This window comes from Dendrobates tinctorius, unplaced genomic scaffold (genome assembly GCF_039654945.1).
Source record: "Dendrobates tinctorius isolate UK_male_01 unplaced genomic scaffold, ASM3965494v1 ptg000236l, whole genome shotgun sequence".
NCBI lineage: Eukaryota > Metazoa > Chordata > Amphibia > Anura > Dendrobatidae > Dendrobates > Dendrobates tinctorius.
Window position 1 is genome coordinate 1,698,480 of NW_027361903.1, and position 19,590 is coordinate 1,718,069.

Consider the following 19,590-nt stretch of genomic DNA (forward strand, 5'->3'; position numbering starts at 1 on the left):
GCATCGCTCCTCCACTTCCTGACAGATACATAGTGATATATCCTGCAGATTATTACACCACTGACCTCTCTGCAGAGCATCGCTCCTCCACCTCCTGACAGATGCATAGTGATATATCCTGCAGATTATTACACCACTGACTTCTCTGCAGAGCATCGCTCCTCCACCTTCTGACAGATACATAGTGAGATATCCTGCAGATTATTACACCACTGACCTCTCTGCAGAGCATCGCTCCTCCACCTCCTGACAGATACATAGTGATATATCCTGAAAATAGGGGGGGAAGCCAGCACTGCTTAAAGGTTAGAACGCATAAATTGGAGTGCATATGCACATAATATCCAGCTGTATTCAAAAATGAGATATTTAGCAAAAAAATTGATCAATTCAATTGAGCCACCCCGCCAAGGCAATCTCATATGGGGGGTCCTACTCTATATATTTTTAATAAATGCTGTGCCACTACGGCCTCCTAAATACATTTAGAGCATGACCACATCAAGTGCAATCTGTACCTGAACATTACTGGATCGCTCCCATGAAGCCAGATGGAGCAAGTGCAGATGAAGGCCAACCAGGTCTGAACACAGACATATCAGGAATGGCCTCCACACATTGCCTGACCAGCAAACATAGATGAAGGGCGATGTTGGCCCAGACACAGGTGCACAATTAAGTAAAGCTTGGGGCAGGGCGGGGCTGCCGTGTGTGTGCACAGCAGCCTAATCCATCACAATGAACACAGAAAAATTATGGCGGACATAACCATAGTGATATATCCTGCAGATTATTACACCACTGACTTCTCTGCAGAGCATCGCTCCTCCACCTCCTGACAGATGCATAGTGATATATCCTGCAGATTACTACACCACTGAACTCTCTGCAGAGCATCGCTCCTCCACCTCCTGACAGATACATAGTGATATATCCTGCAGATTATTACACCACTGACCTCTCTGCAGAGCATCGCTCCTCCACCTCCTGACAGATACATAGTGGTATATCCTGCAGATTATTACACCACTGACCTCTCTGCAGAGCATCGCTCCTCCACCTCCTTACAGATACATAGTGATATATCCTGCAGATTATTACACCACTGAACTCTCTGCAGAGCATCGCTCCTCCACCTCCTGACAGATACATAGTGGTATATCCTGCAGATTATTACACCACTGACCTCTCTGCAGAGCATCGCTCCTCCACCTCCTGACAGATACATAAGGATATATCCTGCAGATTATTACACCACTGACCTCTCTGCAGAGCATCGCTCCTCCACCTCCTGACAGATACACAGTGATATATCCTGCAGATTATTACACCACTGACCTCTCTGCAGAGCATCGCTCCTCCACCTCCTTACAGATACATAGTGGTTTATCCTGCAGATTACTACACCACTGAACTCTCTGCAGAGCATCGCTCCTCCACCTCCTGACAGATACATAGTGGTATATCCTGCAGATTATTACACCACTGACCTCTCTGCAGAGCATCGCTCCTCCACCTCCTGACAGATACATAAGGATATATCCTGCAGATTATTACACCACTGACCTCTCTGCAGAGCATTGCTCCTCCACCTCCTTACAGATACATAGTGGTTTATCCTGCAGATTACTACACCACTGAACTCTCTGCAGAGCATCGCTCCTCCACCTCCTGACAGATGCATAAGGATATATCCTGCACATTATTACACCACTGACCTGTCTGCAGAGCATCGCTCCTCCACCTCCTGACAGATACATAAGGATATATCCTGCAGATTATTACACCACTGACCTCTCTGCAGAGCATCGCTCCTCCACCTCCTGACAGATACATAAGGATATATCCTGCACATTATTACACCACTGACCTGTCTGCAGAGCATCGCTCCTCCACCTCCTGACAGATACATAAGGATATATCCTGCAGATTATTACACCACTGACCTGTCTGCAGAGCATCGCTCCTCCACCTCCTGGCAGATACATAGTGATATATCCTGCAGATTATTACACCACTGACCTCTCTGCAGAGCATCGCTCCTCCACCTCCTGACAAATACATAGTGATATATCCTGCAGATTATTACACCACTGACCTCTCTGCAGAGCATTGCTCCTCCACCTCCTGACAAATACATAGTGATATATCCTGCAGATTATTACACCACTGACCTCTCTGCAGAGCATCACTCCTCCACCTCCTGACAGATACAGTGATATATCCCGTAGATTATTACACCAGACCTCTCTGCAGAGCATCGCTCCTCCACCTCCTGACAGATACATAGTGATATATCCTGCATATTATTACACCACTGACCTCTCTGCAGAGCATCGCTCCTCCACTTCCTGACAGATGCATAGTGATATATCCTGCAGATTATTACACCACTGACTTCTCTGCAGAGCATCGCTCCTCCACCTCCTGACAGATACATAGTGATATATCCTGCAGATTATTACACCACTGACCTCTCTGCAGAGCATCGCTCCTCCACCTCCTGACAGATGCATAGTGATATATCCTGCAGATTATTACACCACTGACCTCTCTGCAGAGCATCGCTCCTCCACCTCCTGACAGATACATAGTGATATATCCTGCAGATTACTAAACACTGACCTCTCTGCAGAGCATCGCTCCTCCACCTCCTGACAGATACATAGTGGTATATCCTGCAGATTATTACACCACTGACCTCTCTGCAGAGCATCGCTCCTCCACTTCCTGACAGATGCATAGTGATATATCCTGCAGATTATTACACCACTGACTTCTCTGCAGAGCATCGCTCCTCCACCTTCTAACAGATACATAGTGATATATCCTGCAGATTATTACACCACTGACCTCTCTGCAGAGCATCGCTCCTCCACCTCCTGACAGATGCATAGTGATATATCCTGCAGATTATTACACCACTGACCTCTCTGCAGAGCATCGCTACTCCACCTCCTGACAAATACATAGTGATATATCCTGCAGATTATTACACCACTGACCTCTCTGCAGAACATCGCTCCTCCACCTCCTGGCAGATACATAGTGATATATCCTGCAGATTATTACACCACTGACCTCTCTGCAGAGCATCGCTCCTCCACCTCCTGACAGATACATAGTGATATATCCTGCAGATTATTACACCACTGACCTCTCTGCAGAGCATCGCTCCTCCACCTCCAGACAGATACATAGTGATATATCCTGCAGATTATTACACCACTGACCTCTCTGCAGAGCATTGCTCCTCCACCTCCTGACAGATACATAGTGATATATCCTGCAGATTATTACACCACTGACCTCTCTGCAGAGCATCGCTACTCCACCTCCTGACAAATACATAGTGATATATCCTGCAGATTATTACACCACTGACCTCTCTGCAGAACATCGCTCCTCCACCTCCTGGCAGATACATAGTGATATATCCTGCAGATTATTACACCACTGACCTCTCTGCAGAGCATCGCTCCTCCACCTCCTGACAGATACATAGTGATATATCCTGCAGATTATTACACCACTGACCTCTCTGCAGAGCATCGCTCCTCCACCTCCAGACAGATACATAGTGATATATCCTGCAGATTATTACACCACTGACCTCTCTGCAGAGCGTCGCTCCTCCACCTCCTGACAGATACATAGTAATATATCCTGCAGATTATTACACCACTGACCTCTCTGCAGAGCATCGCTCCTCCACCTCCTGACAGATACATAGTGATATATCCTGCAGATTATTACACCACTGACCTCTCTGCAGAGCATCGCTCCTCCACCTCCTGACAGATACATAGTGATATATCCTGCATATTATTACACCACTGACCTCTCTGCAGAGCATCGCTCCTCCACCTCCAGACAGATACATAGTGATATATCCTGCAGATTATTACACCACTGACCTCTCTGCAGAGCATCGCTCCTCCACCTCCAGACAGATACATAGTGATATATCCTGCAGATTATTACACCACTGACCTCTCTGCAGAGCATCGCTCCTCCACCTCCAGACAGATACATAGTGATATATCCTGCAGATTATTACACCACTGACCTCTCTGCAGAGCATCGCTCCTCCACCTCCTGGCAGATACATAGTGATATATCCTGCAGATTATTACACCACTGACCTCTCTGCAGAGCATTGCTCCTCCACCTCATGACAAATACATAGTGATATATCCTGCAGATTATTACACCACTGACCTCTCTGCAGAGCATTTCTCCTCTATCTCCTGACAGATATATAGTGATATACAGTATATTGCAGATCATAGCATTGCCTCCCTACACAGCTACAGAACATCGCATAAACACAATATACGCGTCACTTGTGTCCAACCTTTCACAGCCGCCACCAGGAGGACGATCGTCAATGAGACCCCAATCATCTGTGAATGGAGACAACAGAAGAGTAAATGTCTTATACAGATTTATCATGTATCTAATCATGAGCTGCATCGGGTATCTAAACTGATCCTGGGTCCCCGTCTTTCCGGTAAGGCCGGTCCGTATAGTGTGGTCGACGCTTCCGTCCTGTAACTTCTCGTCCTCGGATTGCGATGATCCCAGGACAAGGAGAGGCGACGGCCGGCGCTGACGTTACTTAGATTTACAATAAAGTTGGACATTTTAACGCCGGGTACTTTTTAGTTCTGTTCATACGGAGAGGAACCTCGAGGTCCTGCACTTGGACTGCCTGACTTACTGAGAAATCAGCGCTTGAACTGATATGCAAGTGAGGCTGAAGGGCTATGGTAGATCTGAAGCCTCCGTCACTCCAGCTCTATTCCACACCCTTCGCTGCCTCCTCCTGCTTGATCTACATCCTCCATGCTGACAGAAGCAGCCAGTGAAGCCGGAGGAGGCAGCGCTGGGTGGGGAATAGAGCTGGGGTGACAAAGGCTAGAGATCTACCATAGCCCTTCAGCCTCACATGTTAATTCAAGTGCTGAGTTCTCAATTACGGAGGAGCCAAGTACAAATATTGCTGGACTTGCCTGTGAAAGAGTTTCATGCGCATGTAAATAACTTGGGCTGAAATCTTGCTGACAGATTCCCTTTAATAGATGGGATTTGTGATGCGGTAGCTGACAGAGGACATCTGTGCCATGCTTTAGGGTGAGTGCACACAGTGCGGATTCACCTGCGGATTTTTCTGCGCAGATTTCCAGGTAAAACCGCAGGTAAATTGACCTGCGTCTTTCCCCTGCGGTTTTAGGCTGGGTTCACACGTAGCGGAACTCTTGCGGAAATTACCGCGAGAATTCCGGAATTCCATTCCGCGGGAAAATCGCATTTTAAATTCCCGCGATTTTCCCGCGGAAAAACTAGCATTTTGCAAGCGTAATTAGCTTGCAGAATTGCTAGCGTTTTCCAAGCGATCTGTAGCATCGCTTGGAGAACTGATTGACAGGTTGGTCACACTCGTCAAACATAGTGTTTAACTAGTGTGACCAACTTTTTACTATTGAGGCCGCCTATGTGGCATCAATAGTAAAAGATAGAATGCAAATAATAATAATAAAAAAATACATATTGTTATTCTCACCTTCTGACGTCCCGCGCAGCCTTCCCGCCTCTCTCCACTCTCCCGGTCCCAGTAATCCTTTGCGACAATTACCGCGATGACGTCCGTTCTCGCGGGATCGCGACGACGTCGCGCGAATGACCGCGAGACTTCGCGATCCCGCAAAAACGGACGTCATCGCTCGCAAAGGCTTACTGGGACCGGGAGAGTGGAGAGAGGCGGGAAGGCTGCGCGGGACGTCGGAAGGTGAGAATAACAATATTTTTTATTTTAAATTCTATTTTTTACATTGATATGGTACCCAGAGCCTGGAGGACAGTCTCCTCTCCTCCGGACCGTGGGTACCATCCGCAAATGTTCTGCTTACTTTCCGCATGGTGTGCACAGCCACATATGGAAAGTAAGCAGAACAATGCATTCCTATGGGTGCGGGATCGCCGCGATTCCGCAAAATTAATGAGCATGCTGCGGTTTTTAAAACCGCAGCATTAGCACAGCATTGCGGAATCCCATAGGAATGCACGGGATGCTTATTTTTCGCATTTTCGCGGCAAAATCGCACGTTAAAACCGCCGCAGAAACGTGAAAAAACCGCCACGTGTGAACTCAGCCTTACACCTGGACAATGGACAATGGAAAAGGTGGCAAACCACAGCGGAATCCGCAGAAAGAATTGACATGCTGCAGATTTAAAACCGCAGCAGATCCGTGTGGAAAAATCCGCACCGTGGGCACTGCAGTTTTGAAATCCCATTGGCTAACATGGTACTGCACATTGCTTGCGGATCCACAGCAGAATTCGCAGCGTGTGCACATACCCTTACTAGTTCCTCATTACTTTGTGTTTTTGTGCTGACCAGGGGCGGACACTGACAGATATATCTATATATATAGCCACACACACATACTGTACATATACATGTACTTACATGTATATATTGCATAGTCTCCTTTATTATGTATATTGCCGTCCCTTATTATACAGATCCCTCTATTACTTTGTACAGTACCGTCCCTTACATATTGAATTATATAGTGCCCTGTTTTTTTTATTACATACCGTCCTGTCTTGTTAGCTGTATAATGCAATGATGGCTGATGGAGCATGGGAAAGCTTCCTTTCTAATGGAGGAGCTGATGGACTGGTAGTCTGGTCACCGGCTCCTCCATCAGCAGTCATTTTATATTTAACAAGAGAGGGGAGTATGTAATAAAAGAGGGCGCTGTGAATAACAAAATTAACAAGAATGCACTATGTAAGAGACAGCACTATACATAATACATAACAGCAGAGGAAGCTATATAATAAGGGACGGCACCATATATAACTAGAGAGGATGGTACGTAATAAGGGACGGTGTTATACAAATAAAAGAGGAAACTATGTAATTAAGGATGGTGTTATTCAGAATTAGTGAGTACACTATATACTAAGGGACTGTGTTATACATAAGTATGCACACTATATACTAAGGGACTGTGTTACACATAATAAGTGAGTACACTATATACTAAGGCTGGTTTCACATTCGCGCTTTTTAAGCGCACGCACGGCCGGGGGTAGCTCCGCCCCCGAGCCGGCTCTCTGCCCAGCGTGCCCGCCCCTTCCTTGTAGCGCCGCCTCCTAGCGCACAGCGGCGCCTGCGATCGGCGCACCCTATCTTTAGCATAGGGTGCGCAGATCGTGCGCAGGCCGTGCGCTAGTTGCGCTTTGACCTGCGCTGCGCACTTTTGACGGTGCGCCGTGCGTGCCAAAATCAAACTTTTCGGATTTTGGCGCGCACGGCGCACCGTCAAAAGTGCGCAGCGCAGGTCAAAGCGCAACTAGCGCACGGCCTGCGCACGATCTGCGCACCCTATGCTAAAGATAGGGTGCGCCGATCGCAGGCGCCGCTGTCCGCTAGGAGGCGGCGCTGCAAGGAAGGGGCGGGCACGCCGGGCAGAGAGCCGGCTCGGGGGCGGAGCTACCCCCGGCCGTGCGTGCGCTTAAAAAGCGCGAATGTGAAACCAGCCTTAGGGACTGTGTTAGACATAATAAGCGATAATAATGTCTTCTTCCACCTCCCCTGTTCCCAAGTCCGTTATAAGTCCCCCTTCCTCCCATCCCAATCCCCAACATCACTCATTGTCCTCCTCCCCCACATCCAATTATTGTCCTCTCCCCCACCCCATCATTGCCCATTCCACCATCTCCATCATTTCCTGCTCCACCACCCCCATTGTTGCCCTTTCCACTACCACCATCATTGTCCTTTCCACCACAAGCATCATTGCATTCTCCCCCCACCACCTCCTCATTATCCATTCCACCACCACCTTCATTGCATTCTCCCCCACCACCCCATCATTGTTCTTCCCACCACCTCCATCATTGCTTTTCCGCCACCACCCCATCATTGGCCTTTCCACCACCTCCATCATTGCCTTCTCCCCTACCACCCCATCACTGCCCTCTCCATCACTCCACTGCTACCATCATTTCCTTCTCCCCACCTCCATCATCGCCTTCTCCCCCACCATCCACATCATTGCCCATTCCACCACCCCCATTATTGCCCTTTCCACCACCTCATCATTGCCTTCTCCCCACCACCATCATTGCCCATCCAACCAAGTCCATCATTTCCTCCTCCCCCACAATCCCCATCCTTGTCTATTCCACCACTTCGATCATTTCCTCCTCCCCCACCATCCCCATCATTGCCCTCTCCATCACCCCATCATTGCCTTCTCCCCATTATCCCCATCATTGCCCTCTCCTCCACCTACACACACAGCACCATTCACTTCTCTGCACATTCCCCAGCAGCGCTACGCATGCACGCACACTCCACCACTCATCTCTGTGTAAGAAGATGAGACAAGAAGGAGTCAGTGATGTGCGGTGCCCTTTAAGGCTGGAACTATCGGGGCTGTCACCACTGCAAGCGGGGGAGATTTCCTTTGAGAGGGAGAAACCGTCCGGTCAGACAGCAGGGTGTGCGGGGTACTTAAGGGGGCCTGAGCGCGCGAACGGGCCAGACTTGGCGGGAAGGCGACAGGAGACGGTTGACTCCCTTTCCGCAGCTCCTACTGACGACTCCCCTGTTTCCAGACCTCCGTGTGCTGACTTGGAGATTACCCCTGACGCTATTGAGTTACCGATTGTATCCAAACCACAGAATACCTCTGCTTCACCCGAGAAACCATTGCGACAGCCTAGAGACTACTCCGAGAGACTGCAGATTGTTGTGGCTAGTGCATGTGCTTGCGACCCGTTCCCGGCACCATTCCTAGGACATTCATGCAAAGGACTGTTTCCACGGTCAAGTGTACCAAAGACAAAGAAGACTGAATCCTTCGGCACTGTCGGGCGGCAGTGTTACTCGGTTCTTCGGAGCAGAGCCAGAGACTTTGTGCATCATTTGAGACGCCGCCGGGAGATATTCCAGCCTTCCCCCTGTCAGAACTTCAACCGATAAGTGTCCCGTTTAAATTGTATATTCTCTTTGCCATTATCTTTACTTTCCTTTGTATTACATTGTAAAGATAAAAGAAACCACAAAAGCGCACCAGTGCAGATATAATGAATATAAACTAAATAGTGCAGGGTACTCACCCTCAATAGATGTGTAAAGCCACAACTACTGTATGCGCTTAGTCACATGCAATGAAGCTGCCGCAGGAGGGTGTAGACAGACAGCGTCTGCTTCCATTACTAAAAAAGAGGAGATCCCAAGAGGGAAAAAAACACCAGATTCCCGCGCTGCTATATTTCAACCAACAAATAGAGGGAATCCAGTAGATTGTAGAAATTGGTTCCAATATCAGTACTTTATTTATGGTGCATACAGAGACAACGCGTTTCGAGGTCCATTCACTGACCTCTTCTTTTTCTGTACATTGACCTGAAGAAGAGGTCACTGAATGGACCTCTTCTTCAATGTTGGTTGGAATATAGCAGCGCGGGAATCTGGTGGTTTTTTCCCTCTTGGGATCTCCTCCTTGTATTACATTGTATTACTGTTATCGATTGTGTAGTAAATACTTGTTAACCCTCTGTCTCCGGTTACTCACTGCATCAAACGAACTGCTTTCTCCTTTACATCTACACACAACACACATACAACAAAACACACACAGCACCTCTCCGCACGCTCTCCCGCAGCTGAAGTATCACCGTCGCCGGCAGTTTCCTCTCTCTCGCACAGCAGGCCGCTGAATGATGACGTCATCCAGCGGCGCTGCTGTGTGAGAGGAAGTGCGGGCAGGAAACAGGACGGATCCCTGCAGCTCCGCTCCGCTACTATTTTCTCTTGTAGGCAGCAGAGCTGCAGGGATCGTTCCCTGCCCGCCGCACATGAGGGCAATCTGGCCAGGGGCTCCCCAGACGCTCGAGGCTAGATAAACAGGCCAGATTGCCCTCCTTATTAGCCACCCTGCAGGGCCCCCCTTCACCCCCGAGCCTTGGTGCAGCCGCACAGGCTGAACATGCGGTATGTCCGCCCATGGTGCTGACGCCGTGGAATAACAATTGTTATACAATGATTGTTAGTACGCCTGCCGCACTGAGCGCCCCTCTATCCTTGTGTCCAGAGGTGGCAGCGCTGCCTTTAACATCCTGTTACCGTCCAGGACCGAACACCTGCACTGCGTGCTCCACCACCAGCCCGAACCCACAATTACTGACCTAAGATATTACTCTACAGGTTATAGGGAAGCATTAAATCCACCAAAGATGAATGGACGGACAGACAGATGGGGACGGACGGATGGGGATGGATGGACGGATGGACGGACGGATGGGGATGGATGGATGGATGGACAGATGGGGATGGACGAACGGATAGGGATGGATGATGGACAGACGGGATGGATGGACGAACGGATGGGGATGGACGGATGGGGATGGACGGACGGATGGGGATGGATGGACGGATGGGGATGGACGAACGGATGGGGATGGATGGATGGACGGACGGCGATGGATGGATGAACGGATGGGGATGGATGGATGGACGGATGGGGATGGACGAACGGATGGGGATGGATGGATGGACGGACGGATGGGGATGGATGGACGAACGGATGGGGATGGATGGATGGACGGACGGATGGACGGATGGGGATGGATGGACAGATGGGGATGGATGGACGAATGGATGGGGATGGATGGACGGACAGATGGGGATGGATGGACAGACGGATGGGGATGGATAGACGGATGGACTGACTAACTGTATCTGAAAGGTTCCCAGGAAGAATTACACACAACTTAAGTAAGGAGTTCCTGTATCCACCCCACAAATCTAGATTCGGAGAATACTAATTACTGCCTTATACGACTGACACAATGTATCAACCAAAGGAAAGTAACAATAATAAACAACACTGATAATAACAAATAACAATACTTCCTCTGATCTGGGAATATTATCCCAGTCCTTGCCCGCTCTTTCTTGCTGCCCCGGTGGTCCGACCTCAGCGTCCATCACTTACCTTGTTCTGACAATTCCACAGCCGCTGATCTGTGAAATGTGCGGCAGACAGGTGTGTGCCCTAAAATACACGAGCAGGTGGGAGGAGGAAGCCCTATCAGATCAGGGTCATATCAGAGGTGAGGAGCCGCAGCTATAAACCGCAGCTGGAGAGAAGCCCGGACCTGGGACAAGCTGATGACTGATCATCACCATTTATTGTCCTATAAACCCGGGACTGAAGTTCTGCTGCTCATATTGTGTCATCCCGAGTCTGCTCCATCTCCTCTGTCCAAAACACATCCAAAATACATCACCTTATACTTGATAAGTTTATATGAGCTCAGCCACCTGACTGGTGGCCCCATCATCCATGGATGCTATATGTAAAGTGCCCACAGCTCCTCCCTCTGCACGGAAGTCACCGATATTCTGACGGATCCATTGGTGTCTCCAGGGTCGGACTGGGGTGTCTGGGGCCCACCAGGGGAATGGACTCTAGGGGCCCACCCTACAGCTATATGCAAATATCTGTCAGTCGTTATCCCCATTATAGTGGAGCTTCGGCTGTAAAGCACAGTCGGCTCCTGCACATCTACTGTGCGCCCCCATAACTGGGATGTATAATTATGGTAGTTTACATTAATGGGGTTCTTTGGTTGAAACAAGTTATCACCAATCCATGGGCTCCACATTGTAGGTGATCGCTTAGGTCCATTAGAAACTGCACCGATCGGAAGAATGGCAAAGTTTTATCGTTGATAGAACACTTATCGCCATTTTAAAATGGAGCGGCATGTGGGATGTCTGACCGCAGCTCCATTCATTCTCTTTGGGGCTTCTAGAAAAAAATAAGTGCAGCCATGGAGGGAATGAATGGGATCAGTGGTCATGTCAGACATGCCACTACAGTCTAATGCGGATAAAAAGTTCTACATTTTGCCGAATGGGTGCAAGTAGTCAGACACCCACCAATCAATACATTATCACTTATCCTGCGGAGAGGTGATTACTTTTTTCCACAGGAAACCCCTGTAAGTGCATCTCTGCCGCTGTGTACAAAGTATTTAATCTCTAATGGAAATAAAGAATCTTCTCCTAATTAATAGAACAAATGACCGCCATGCACAACACAATCCCCTATACCAAGACCAATACTACCACATACAGGGGAGAAATACCACCACACCATAACCAGACCACATAGTGACTGAATAATACTACACACAAGGGACAAATACCGCCACACCATGACCAGGCAACATAGTGACCGAATAATACTACCAGACCACATATTACCACCACATAGTGACCAAATAATATGAAATAATATGAAATATTACCAGCATATAGGGACCAAATAAAACTACATACAAGGAGAAATACTGCCACACCGTGACCTGACCACAAATTACCACCACATACTGACCGAATACCACAATACTGATTATGAATACAAACCACAATACTAACAACACTTGTCATGGTTGAACAGGGTTCTTGCCCTGCACTCACAGGGTTAAGTGTACGTGGCCTCTTTCTGGATCTGGGAGGGGTATTTATACTCACTATTTACCTGGGTTCTCTGTGAGCTATACTGTTATTCTGGCTGTGTGTCTGACCCCCCTGGTGTGCTTGTATATTGCATTGCTTGTTTGCTTCCCGTGTATGACCCGGTCTGTTCCCTCACTCTGTACTCCGTCTTTCGTTTTGGTATTATTGTCTTCTCCGGTTCTGACCTCCTGGCTTGGCTATCGTTACTCCTTTACAGTTTGTCCCTATTGTACCGTCTATGGCCCGTTCTGGTTTTCTGATCTATTGCTACGTCCTGACTATCCATTCTGTCTAATCATTTGGTTCTGTCATGCGATCTCGTGCTTTGACCTCGGCTTGATCTGGTTTCTGTCTCTGTCTATGCCCCTTCGTAACATTATCGAGTAGTTACCTTTCTAGGAGTTTCCCTGCAGCTGCTAGCTCTGTGGCGCTTAGGCCATGCCTCCAGCAGTCACGTGCTTTAGGTCCTGTGAGCCTGGAGCATGTATCGTCACCACTGCTGCCCCACTCCGCAGGTATCTTTGTGCACAGTTTTTGTACTCAGGACACGTGCTCTGGCTAAGTGAGCAAGTGCAGCGCGGTGTTCCTGACAACACTGTTATTACCACCAGTCACATTATACACAGGAGCTCTGTGTATAGTGTAAATGCACAGGTAATGCAGTGATCACCAGTGACATTATACACAGGATCTCTGTATGTAGTGTCAGTGTACAACTAATACAGTGATGACCAGTGACATTATACACAGGAGCTCTGTATATAGCGTCAGTTTACAGGTGATTCAGTGATCACCAATGACATTGTACACAGGAGCTCTGTATATAGTGTCAGTGTACAGTTAATACAGTGATCACCAGTGACATTATAAACAGGAGCTCTGTATACAATGTATAGTGTACAGGTAATACAGGGATCACCAGTGACATTATACACAGGAGCTCTGTATATAGTGTATAGTGTACAGGTAATACAGGGATCACCAGTGACATTATACACAGGAGCTCTGTATATAGTATATAGTGTACAGGTAATACAGTGATCACCAGTGACATTATACACAGGAGCTCTGTACACAGTGTATAGTGTGCGTGTACATGTAATATATGTGCAAAGAAAATTGTTTCAGCTCACCCCCATCTGTTTTCCATGAGATATATTCAATCCGAGCACGGACCCGTCTCCACCAACGTCAAAAATATCCAAGAAAAAGTAGAAGTCCAGCTCAAGGAATAAAAATGATGAAGCTTTATTGCAAAGATCCAATAAAAACAATTTTTCAAGAAAAGGCTGCTATGTCCATAGAAAGTATACCCTGAAGGGATTACTTGGAACTGATCTGCAAGGCACCTGGATGCATTTCGAACATCTAGTGTTCTTAAACTCAGGTAGTTTAAGAACACTAGATGTTCAAAACGTGTCCAGGTGCTTTGCAGATCAGTTCCAAGTAATCCCTTCAGGGTATACTTTCTATGGACATAGCAGCCTTTTCTTGAAAAATTGCTTTTATTAGATTTTTGCAATAAAGCTTCATCATTTTTTATTCCTTGAGCTGGACTTATACTTTTTCGTGTACATGTAATACACTGACTCACCAGTGACGTCTGTAGTTAAAGTCCTTCATCCTCGCTTTTCTTCTTCAACCAGCACAGACCGCCATCTCTTTTTCCAGCCAGGACTCGTCTCTGCAAAAAATAACACTGTCATCAATAGCTGATCGCTTCCAGAGCACATTCCCCACTTTCCCCGACTTCTACACTACGTCAGATGAAGAAGAAAAGCGACATAGTACCGCCCTGCACAGTAACAGGACCTCCCTTTTGTTCCCTACATGGAAAACAGTTTTCTAAAAGTAAATTATATTACAGTAGTAATAATGTCCCTATTTGGACCCTAAAGAAATTATGTTCCCCACTTGTCACCATAAACTAATATATCATGTTCCTCATTCTGGCCCTCAAACAGTAATTAAGTCCCTCATCCTGGCCCCCTTTATTTAATAATCTCACCCAGCCTTGTCCCCTATATTTTATATTATGCCCCAGCCTGGCCCCCTTTATTTTATAATATGCCCCAGCCTGGCCCCAGATATCCATCCCGCTTCCTCAGCTATACATACTGGCTCACATATGTCCCATGTCCTGGCCCCCCCATATATCCTTCCTGCCCCCCCATATATATGCTTCCTGGTCTCTTGTACTGCCCCCCCCCCCCAAATATAACCATCCTGCCCCCCCATATATATGCATCCTGGTCGCTTGTCCTGCCTCCCTCCCTTATAAATCAATCTTGGCCCACCATATATATGCATCCTGGCTCCCCATACAGTACAGACCAAAAGTTTGGGCACACCTTCTCATTCAAAGAGTTTTCTTTATTTTCATGACTATGAAAATTGTAGATTCACTCTGAAGGCATCAAAACTATGAATTACCACATGTGGGATTATATAATTAACAAAAAAGTGTGAAACAACTGAAAATATGTCTTATATTCTAGGTTCTTCAAAGTAGCCACCTTTTGCTTTGATTACTGCTTTGCACACTTTTGGCATTCTCTTGATGAGCTTCAAGAGGTAGTCACCGGAAATGGTCTTCTAACAGTCTTGAAGGAGTTCCCAGAGATGCTTAGCACTTGTTGGCCCTTTTGCCTTCACTCTGCGGTCCAGCTCACCCCAAAAAATCTCGATTGGGTTCAGGTCTGGTGACTGTGGAGGCCAGGTCATCTGGAGTAGCACCCCATCACTCTCCTTCTTGGTCAAATAGCCCTTACACAGCCTGGAGGTGTGTTTGAGGTCATTGTCCTGTTGAAGAATAAATGATGGTCCAACTAAACGCAAAGCGGATGGAATAGCATGCCGCTGCAAGATGCTGTGGTAGCCATGCTGGTTCAGTATGCCTTCAATTTGGAATAAATCCCCAACAGTGTCACCAGCAAAGCACCCCCACACCATCACACCTCCTCCTCCATGCTTCACGGTGGAAACCAGGCATGTAGAGTCCATCCGTTCACCTTTTCTGCGTCACACAAAGACATGGTGGTTGGAACCAAAGATCTCAAATTTGGACTCATCAGACCAAAGCACAGATTTCCACTGGTCTAATGTCCATTCCTTGTGTCGTTTAGCCCAAACAAGTCTCTTCTGCTTGTTGCCTGTCCTTAGCCGTGGTTTCCTAGCAGCTATTTTACCATGAAGGCCTGCTGCACAAAGTCTCCTCTTAACAGTTGTTGTAGAGATGTGTCTGCTGCTAGAACTCTGTGTGGCATTGACCTGGTCTCTAATCTGAGCTCCTGTTAACCTGCGATTTCTGCGGCTGGTGACTCGGATGAACTTATCCTCCGCAGCAGAGGTGACTCTTGGTCTTCCTTTCCTGGGGCGGTCCTCATGTGAGCCAGTTTCTTTGTAGCACTTGAAGGTTTTTGCCACTGCACTTGGGGACATTTTCAAAGTTTTCCCAATTTTTCAGACTGACTGACCTTCATTTCTTAAAGTAATGATGGTCACTCGTTTTTCTTTACTTAGAATTTGTTTTATGGCAGGAAAAAAGCAGCTAACAGTCTATTCAGTAGGACTATCAGCTGTGTATCCACCAGACTTCTGATGGTCCCAACCCCATTTATAAGGCAAGAAATCCCACTTATTAAACCTGACAGGGCACACCTGTGAAGTGAAAACCATTTCCAGTGACTACCTCTTGAAGCTCATCAAGAAAATGGCAAGAGTGTGCAAAGCAGTAATCAAAGCAAAAGGTGGCTACTAGTGTTGAGCATACCCGCAAATATTGGGTATCGGCGCCGATATTCGTGGTATCGGAATTCCGATACTGAGTTCCGATACTTTTAGCATATCGAATACCGGAATCGGAAGTTCCCATAATGCTATGAGCCAGTTTGATTTGATTCAGCCAATGACAATCCTCAGAAGTGTGGGCACATCCTGTTAGGCATGTAGGCATGTTAAGTAATGGCATGGCTGTGATTGGCTGCTGAAATGATGTCATGATGCACTATAAAAGCCGCCGCCGCCATTTCGGGTTCACTCTGCTGTGAATTCAGTTAGGGACAGGCTGCTGTTCAAGACTCTGAGGGACAGTTAGAGATAGCGATTTTCCAAATCATATTGTGCTTTACACAGGCTACATAATCAACCACTGTAGCTTTCTTTTGCCTTGCAGCAGTGTTCACAGCTGTCTGCAAGGTCTGTGTGAGTGCAGCTCACGCTGAGTAGTGTGTCCTGCAGCCACATCTGGTTGTAGGCCACTCAGCATGCGTCACTGCCTCATACATATTTTTCTTTTATTGCTGCTCATTTTTCATTAATTCTCCTATTAGTGTGCATCCATCCGTATCCATATACGTTGGTTGCAAACACTATAGGAGTAGACAGCGGAGCCTTTCTGCAGCCGTTCAGTGCTAGTGCCCTGTTATCTGCACTGTTCATGGCTGTCTGAGAGGTCTCTGTGTGTGAGTGAAGCTCACGCTGGGTAGTGTGTCCTGCAGCTACGTCTGGTTGTAGGCCGCTCAGTGTGCGTCACTGCCTCATACATATTTTTCTTTTATTGCAGCTCATTTATCATTCTCCTATTAGTGTGCATCCATCCTTATCCATCTACATTGGTTGGTTGCAAACACTATATAGGAGTAGATAGAGGAGCCTTTTTTCTGGCTTGTGCCCTGCAGCCGCAGCCAGATTAGTATTACCCTATTTTTTGGAGCCTCATCTTTTGCATTGTAGGTTACCTGCCTGCATTGTAATAGCTCCAAAAAGTTTGTGATACTATCACTTTCAAATCTTTGGTCACATCCTTTTTGTTTTTTTGAATAAAAAAACCAAAATAAAGTTCACCAAACACTAAATTTGACAGTTGTGTAGGCCACATTAGCTCATATTAAAGTGTAGTCCACACACTTTATAAAATTAGTGTTTCTTATACCTGTTAGCAGCTGTTCAGGAATAAGCACACTAGGCCCCCCCTTTGTACTTTTCTGCCTATCTTTATCAGTCTACCAAGATGAAGAAGGCAGGGAGTAAGGCACATGGGCGTGGAGTTTCAGCAGGGAGAGGACGTGGGGATTCTGCAGGGATAGGAGATGGGGATTCTGCAGGGAGAGGACGTGGGGATTCTGCAGGGAGAGGACGTGGGGATTCTGTGCCTGCTGCGGGCACCAGTGAGTCAGCATCCCCCAGTTTTACCAAGCAACAGTCCTTTATGCGCAGCTTTGTAGGTCCTCGCCATACCCCACTGCTGCGGGAGGAACAAATCGAAGCCATTGTCGGATGGATGGCAGCTAACGCATCGACTTAAATGACTTCCACATCCTCTCAGGGCCAGCGCACTGAAGAGCAACCATCTGTCTCTTCACCACCTGCCAAATTGCCCAGGCAGTCAGAGAGCCCTGTACATGAGCCATCACAGTCTCTACTTCTGTTCTCTGAATCTGTTGGCTTGGAAAGAGGGGGCCAGCCAAGCAGCATTCAAGAATGTGAAGAAGAGGGAGTATGGAGTGATGCGCAACTGCTTTGTCCCTCTGAATCTGAAGAGGCGGGTGGGCCAGTGCCTATGGTCAGCACACCTCAGTACGCATCTGATGATGAGACTCAGGTGCCACTTTCTGGTGCGTACGGTGCTGGCGAGACTACCCAGGAGAAGCAGGTGTTTGAAGAGGGGAGTGTAGATGATGAGGTCCTTGACCCATCATGGCGTGAGGAACAGGAAGGTGGTGGGAGCAACTCTGAGGAAGAGATTCCCCGAACGGCCAAACAGGAGGGAGAGGGAGGGGGCAGACTTGGTTGCCTGTAGCCTCCACTTCGGCACCCGTTAGGAGCATTCCTCTTCCAAAAGCCAAAACGGGCGCTCCCAAGACTTGCAGTGCGTGGTCCTTTTTTGACACAGTTGCAGATGACATTTGCTTTGTCAAATGCAAGCTGTGTCATCAGAAAGTCAAAAGAGGGAAAAGTGTCAGCAACCTCAATACCACAAATATGTGGAAACATGTGCGGACCAAGCACGTGGTGGAGTTACAAAGACACACTGAAGACGTAGGCCAACCTACAGCACCACCTACCACCTCTTCAGCTCGTGTTGTAGCTTCTTCCCCAGCTCACACACAGCTGGTTCGGCTTCCTCACAGGATCGCCATGGAAGAACCTCTGGCACTGTTGTCCAGAGACCCAGTGACATTCCACCCACAGCACCACGTTCCCGTTCATCCTCACACTCCCAGGCCACTCTACAGCCATCGGTAGCACAGGCATGGGAGAAAAGGCGGCCATACTCGGCAAACCATCCCCGAGCACAGGCTCTGAATGCTGGCATTGCCAAATTACTGGCCCTTGAAATGCTCTCATTCAGGCTGGTGGAGACTGACACCTTCCGGAACTTCATGGCATTGGCAGTCCCACAATACACCGTGCCCAGCCGCTTTTATTTCAGCAGACAAGCCGTCCCTGCCCTGCAAAAGCATGTGGAGGGAAAAATTAAACATGCGCTACTAAACTCAGTCAGTAGCAAAGTCCACCTGACCACCGATGCATGGACCAGTACCCATGGACAGGGACGATACCTTTCCCTCACTGCCCATTGGGTCAATGTTGTGGAGCCGGGTACAGATCTTGAGAGTGGCGCTGTACATGTTCTGCCACTAGTAGTGGGAATGTGGACAGAGCAGGAGACATTGCCGGACACACATCAGGGGATCAGCAGACGTTACTGAACCCCAGTAACACAGGAACAAGTGTTGATTGTGCAGACGCCACTTCTGAGAAGCAACTGGCGGGGTTGGAGGCCAGGGGAAATACTAGAGACAGAGTGGAGCCAGAGGCCTAGTTGGAGAACATTTAAAATCAGTAGTAGTCTACAACAGATATTAAACTTGATGAAATTAGGCCTCAGCCTACACCCTGATTTACCCTGGGCTCCAACATCGCCAGTTGTTGCTCGGAAAAGCACACAGAAAAAAACACTAGCTCCTGTGTTAGTGGGGTTCAGTAACGCCAGCTGCTCCCCTGCTGTGTGGACGGCAAAGTCTCCTGCTG

The 19,590-nt window shown here is 47.8% G+C and overlaps 1 protein-coding gene across 2 annotated transcripts in view; it reads right to left on the reverse strand.

Annotated features, from left to right (window-relative positions):
- LOC141060372 (pancreatic triacylglycerol lipase-like) overlaps positions 1-11,120 on the reverse strand; it is a 48,577-nt gene extending 37,457 nt beyond the window's left edge. Inside the window, exons 1-2 of one of the 2 annotated variants that reach the window (XM_073556578.1) lie at positions 11,024-11,120; positions 4,358-4,406 (exon numbers count right to left, since the gene is read on the reverse strand). In XM_073556578.1, coding sequence (XP_073412679.1) covers positions 4,358-4,406 — 49 coding nt within the window. In that variant the 5' untranslated portion in view covers positions 11,024-11,120. Of the gene's footprint in view, positions 1-518; positions 653-4,357; positions 4,407-11,023 lie in introns of those variants that run through there. The other variant, XM_073556579.1, reaches the window with a different exon arrangement.
- Between the last annotated feature and the right edge of the window lie 8,470 nt (positions 11,121-19,590).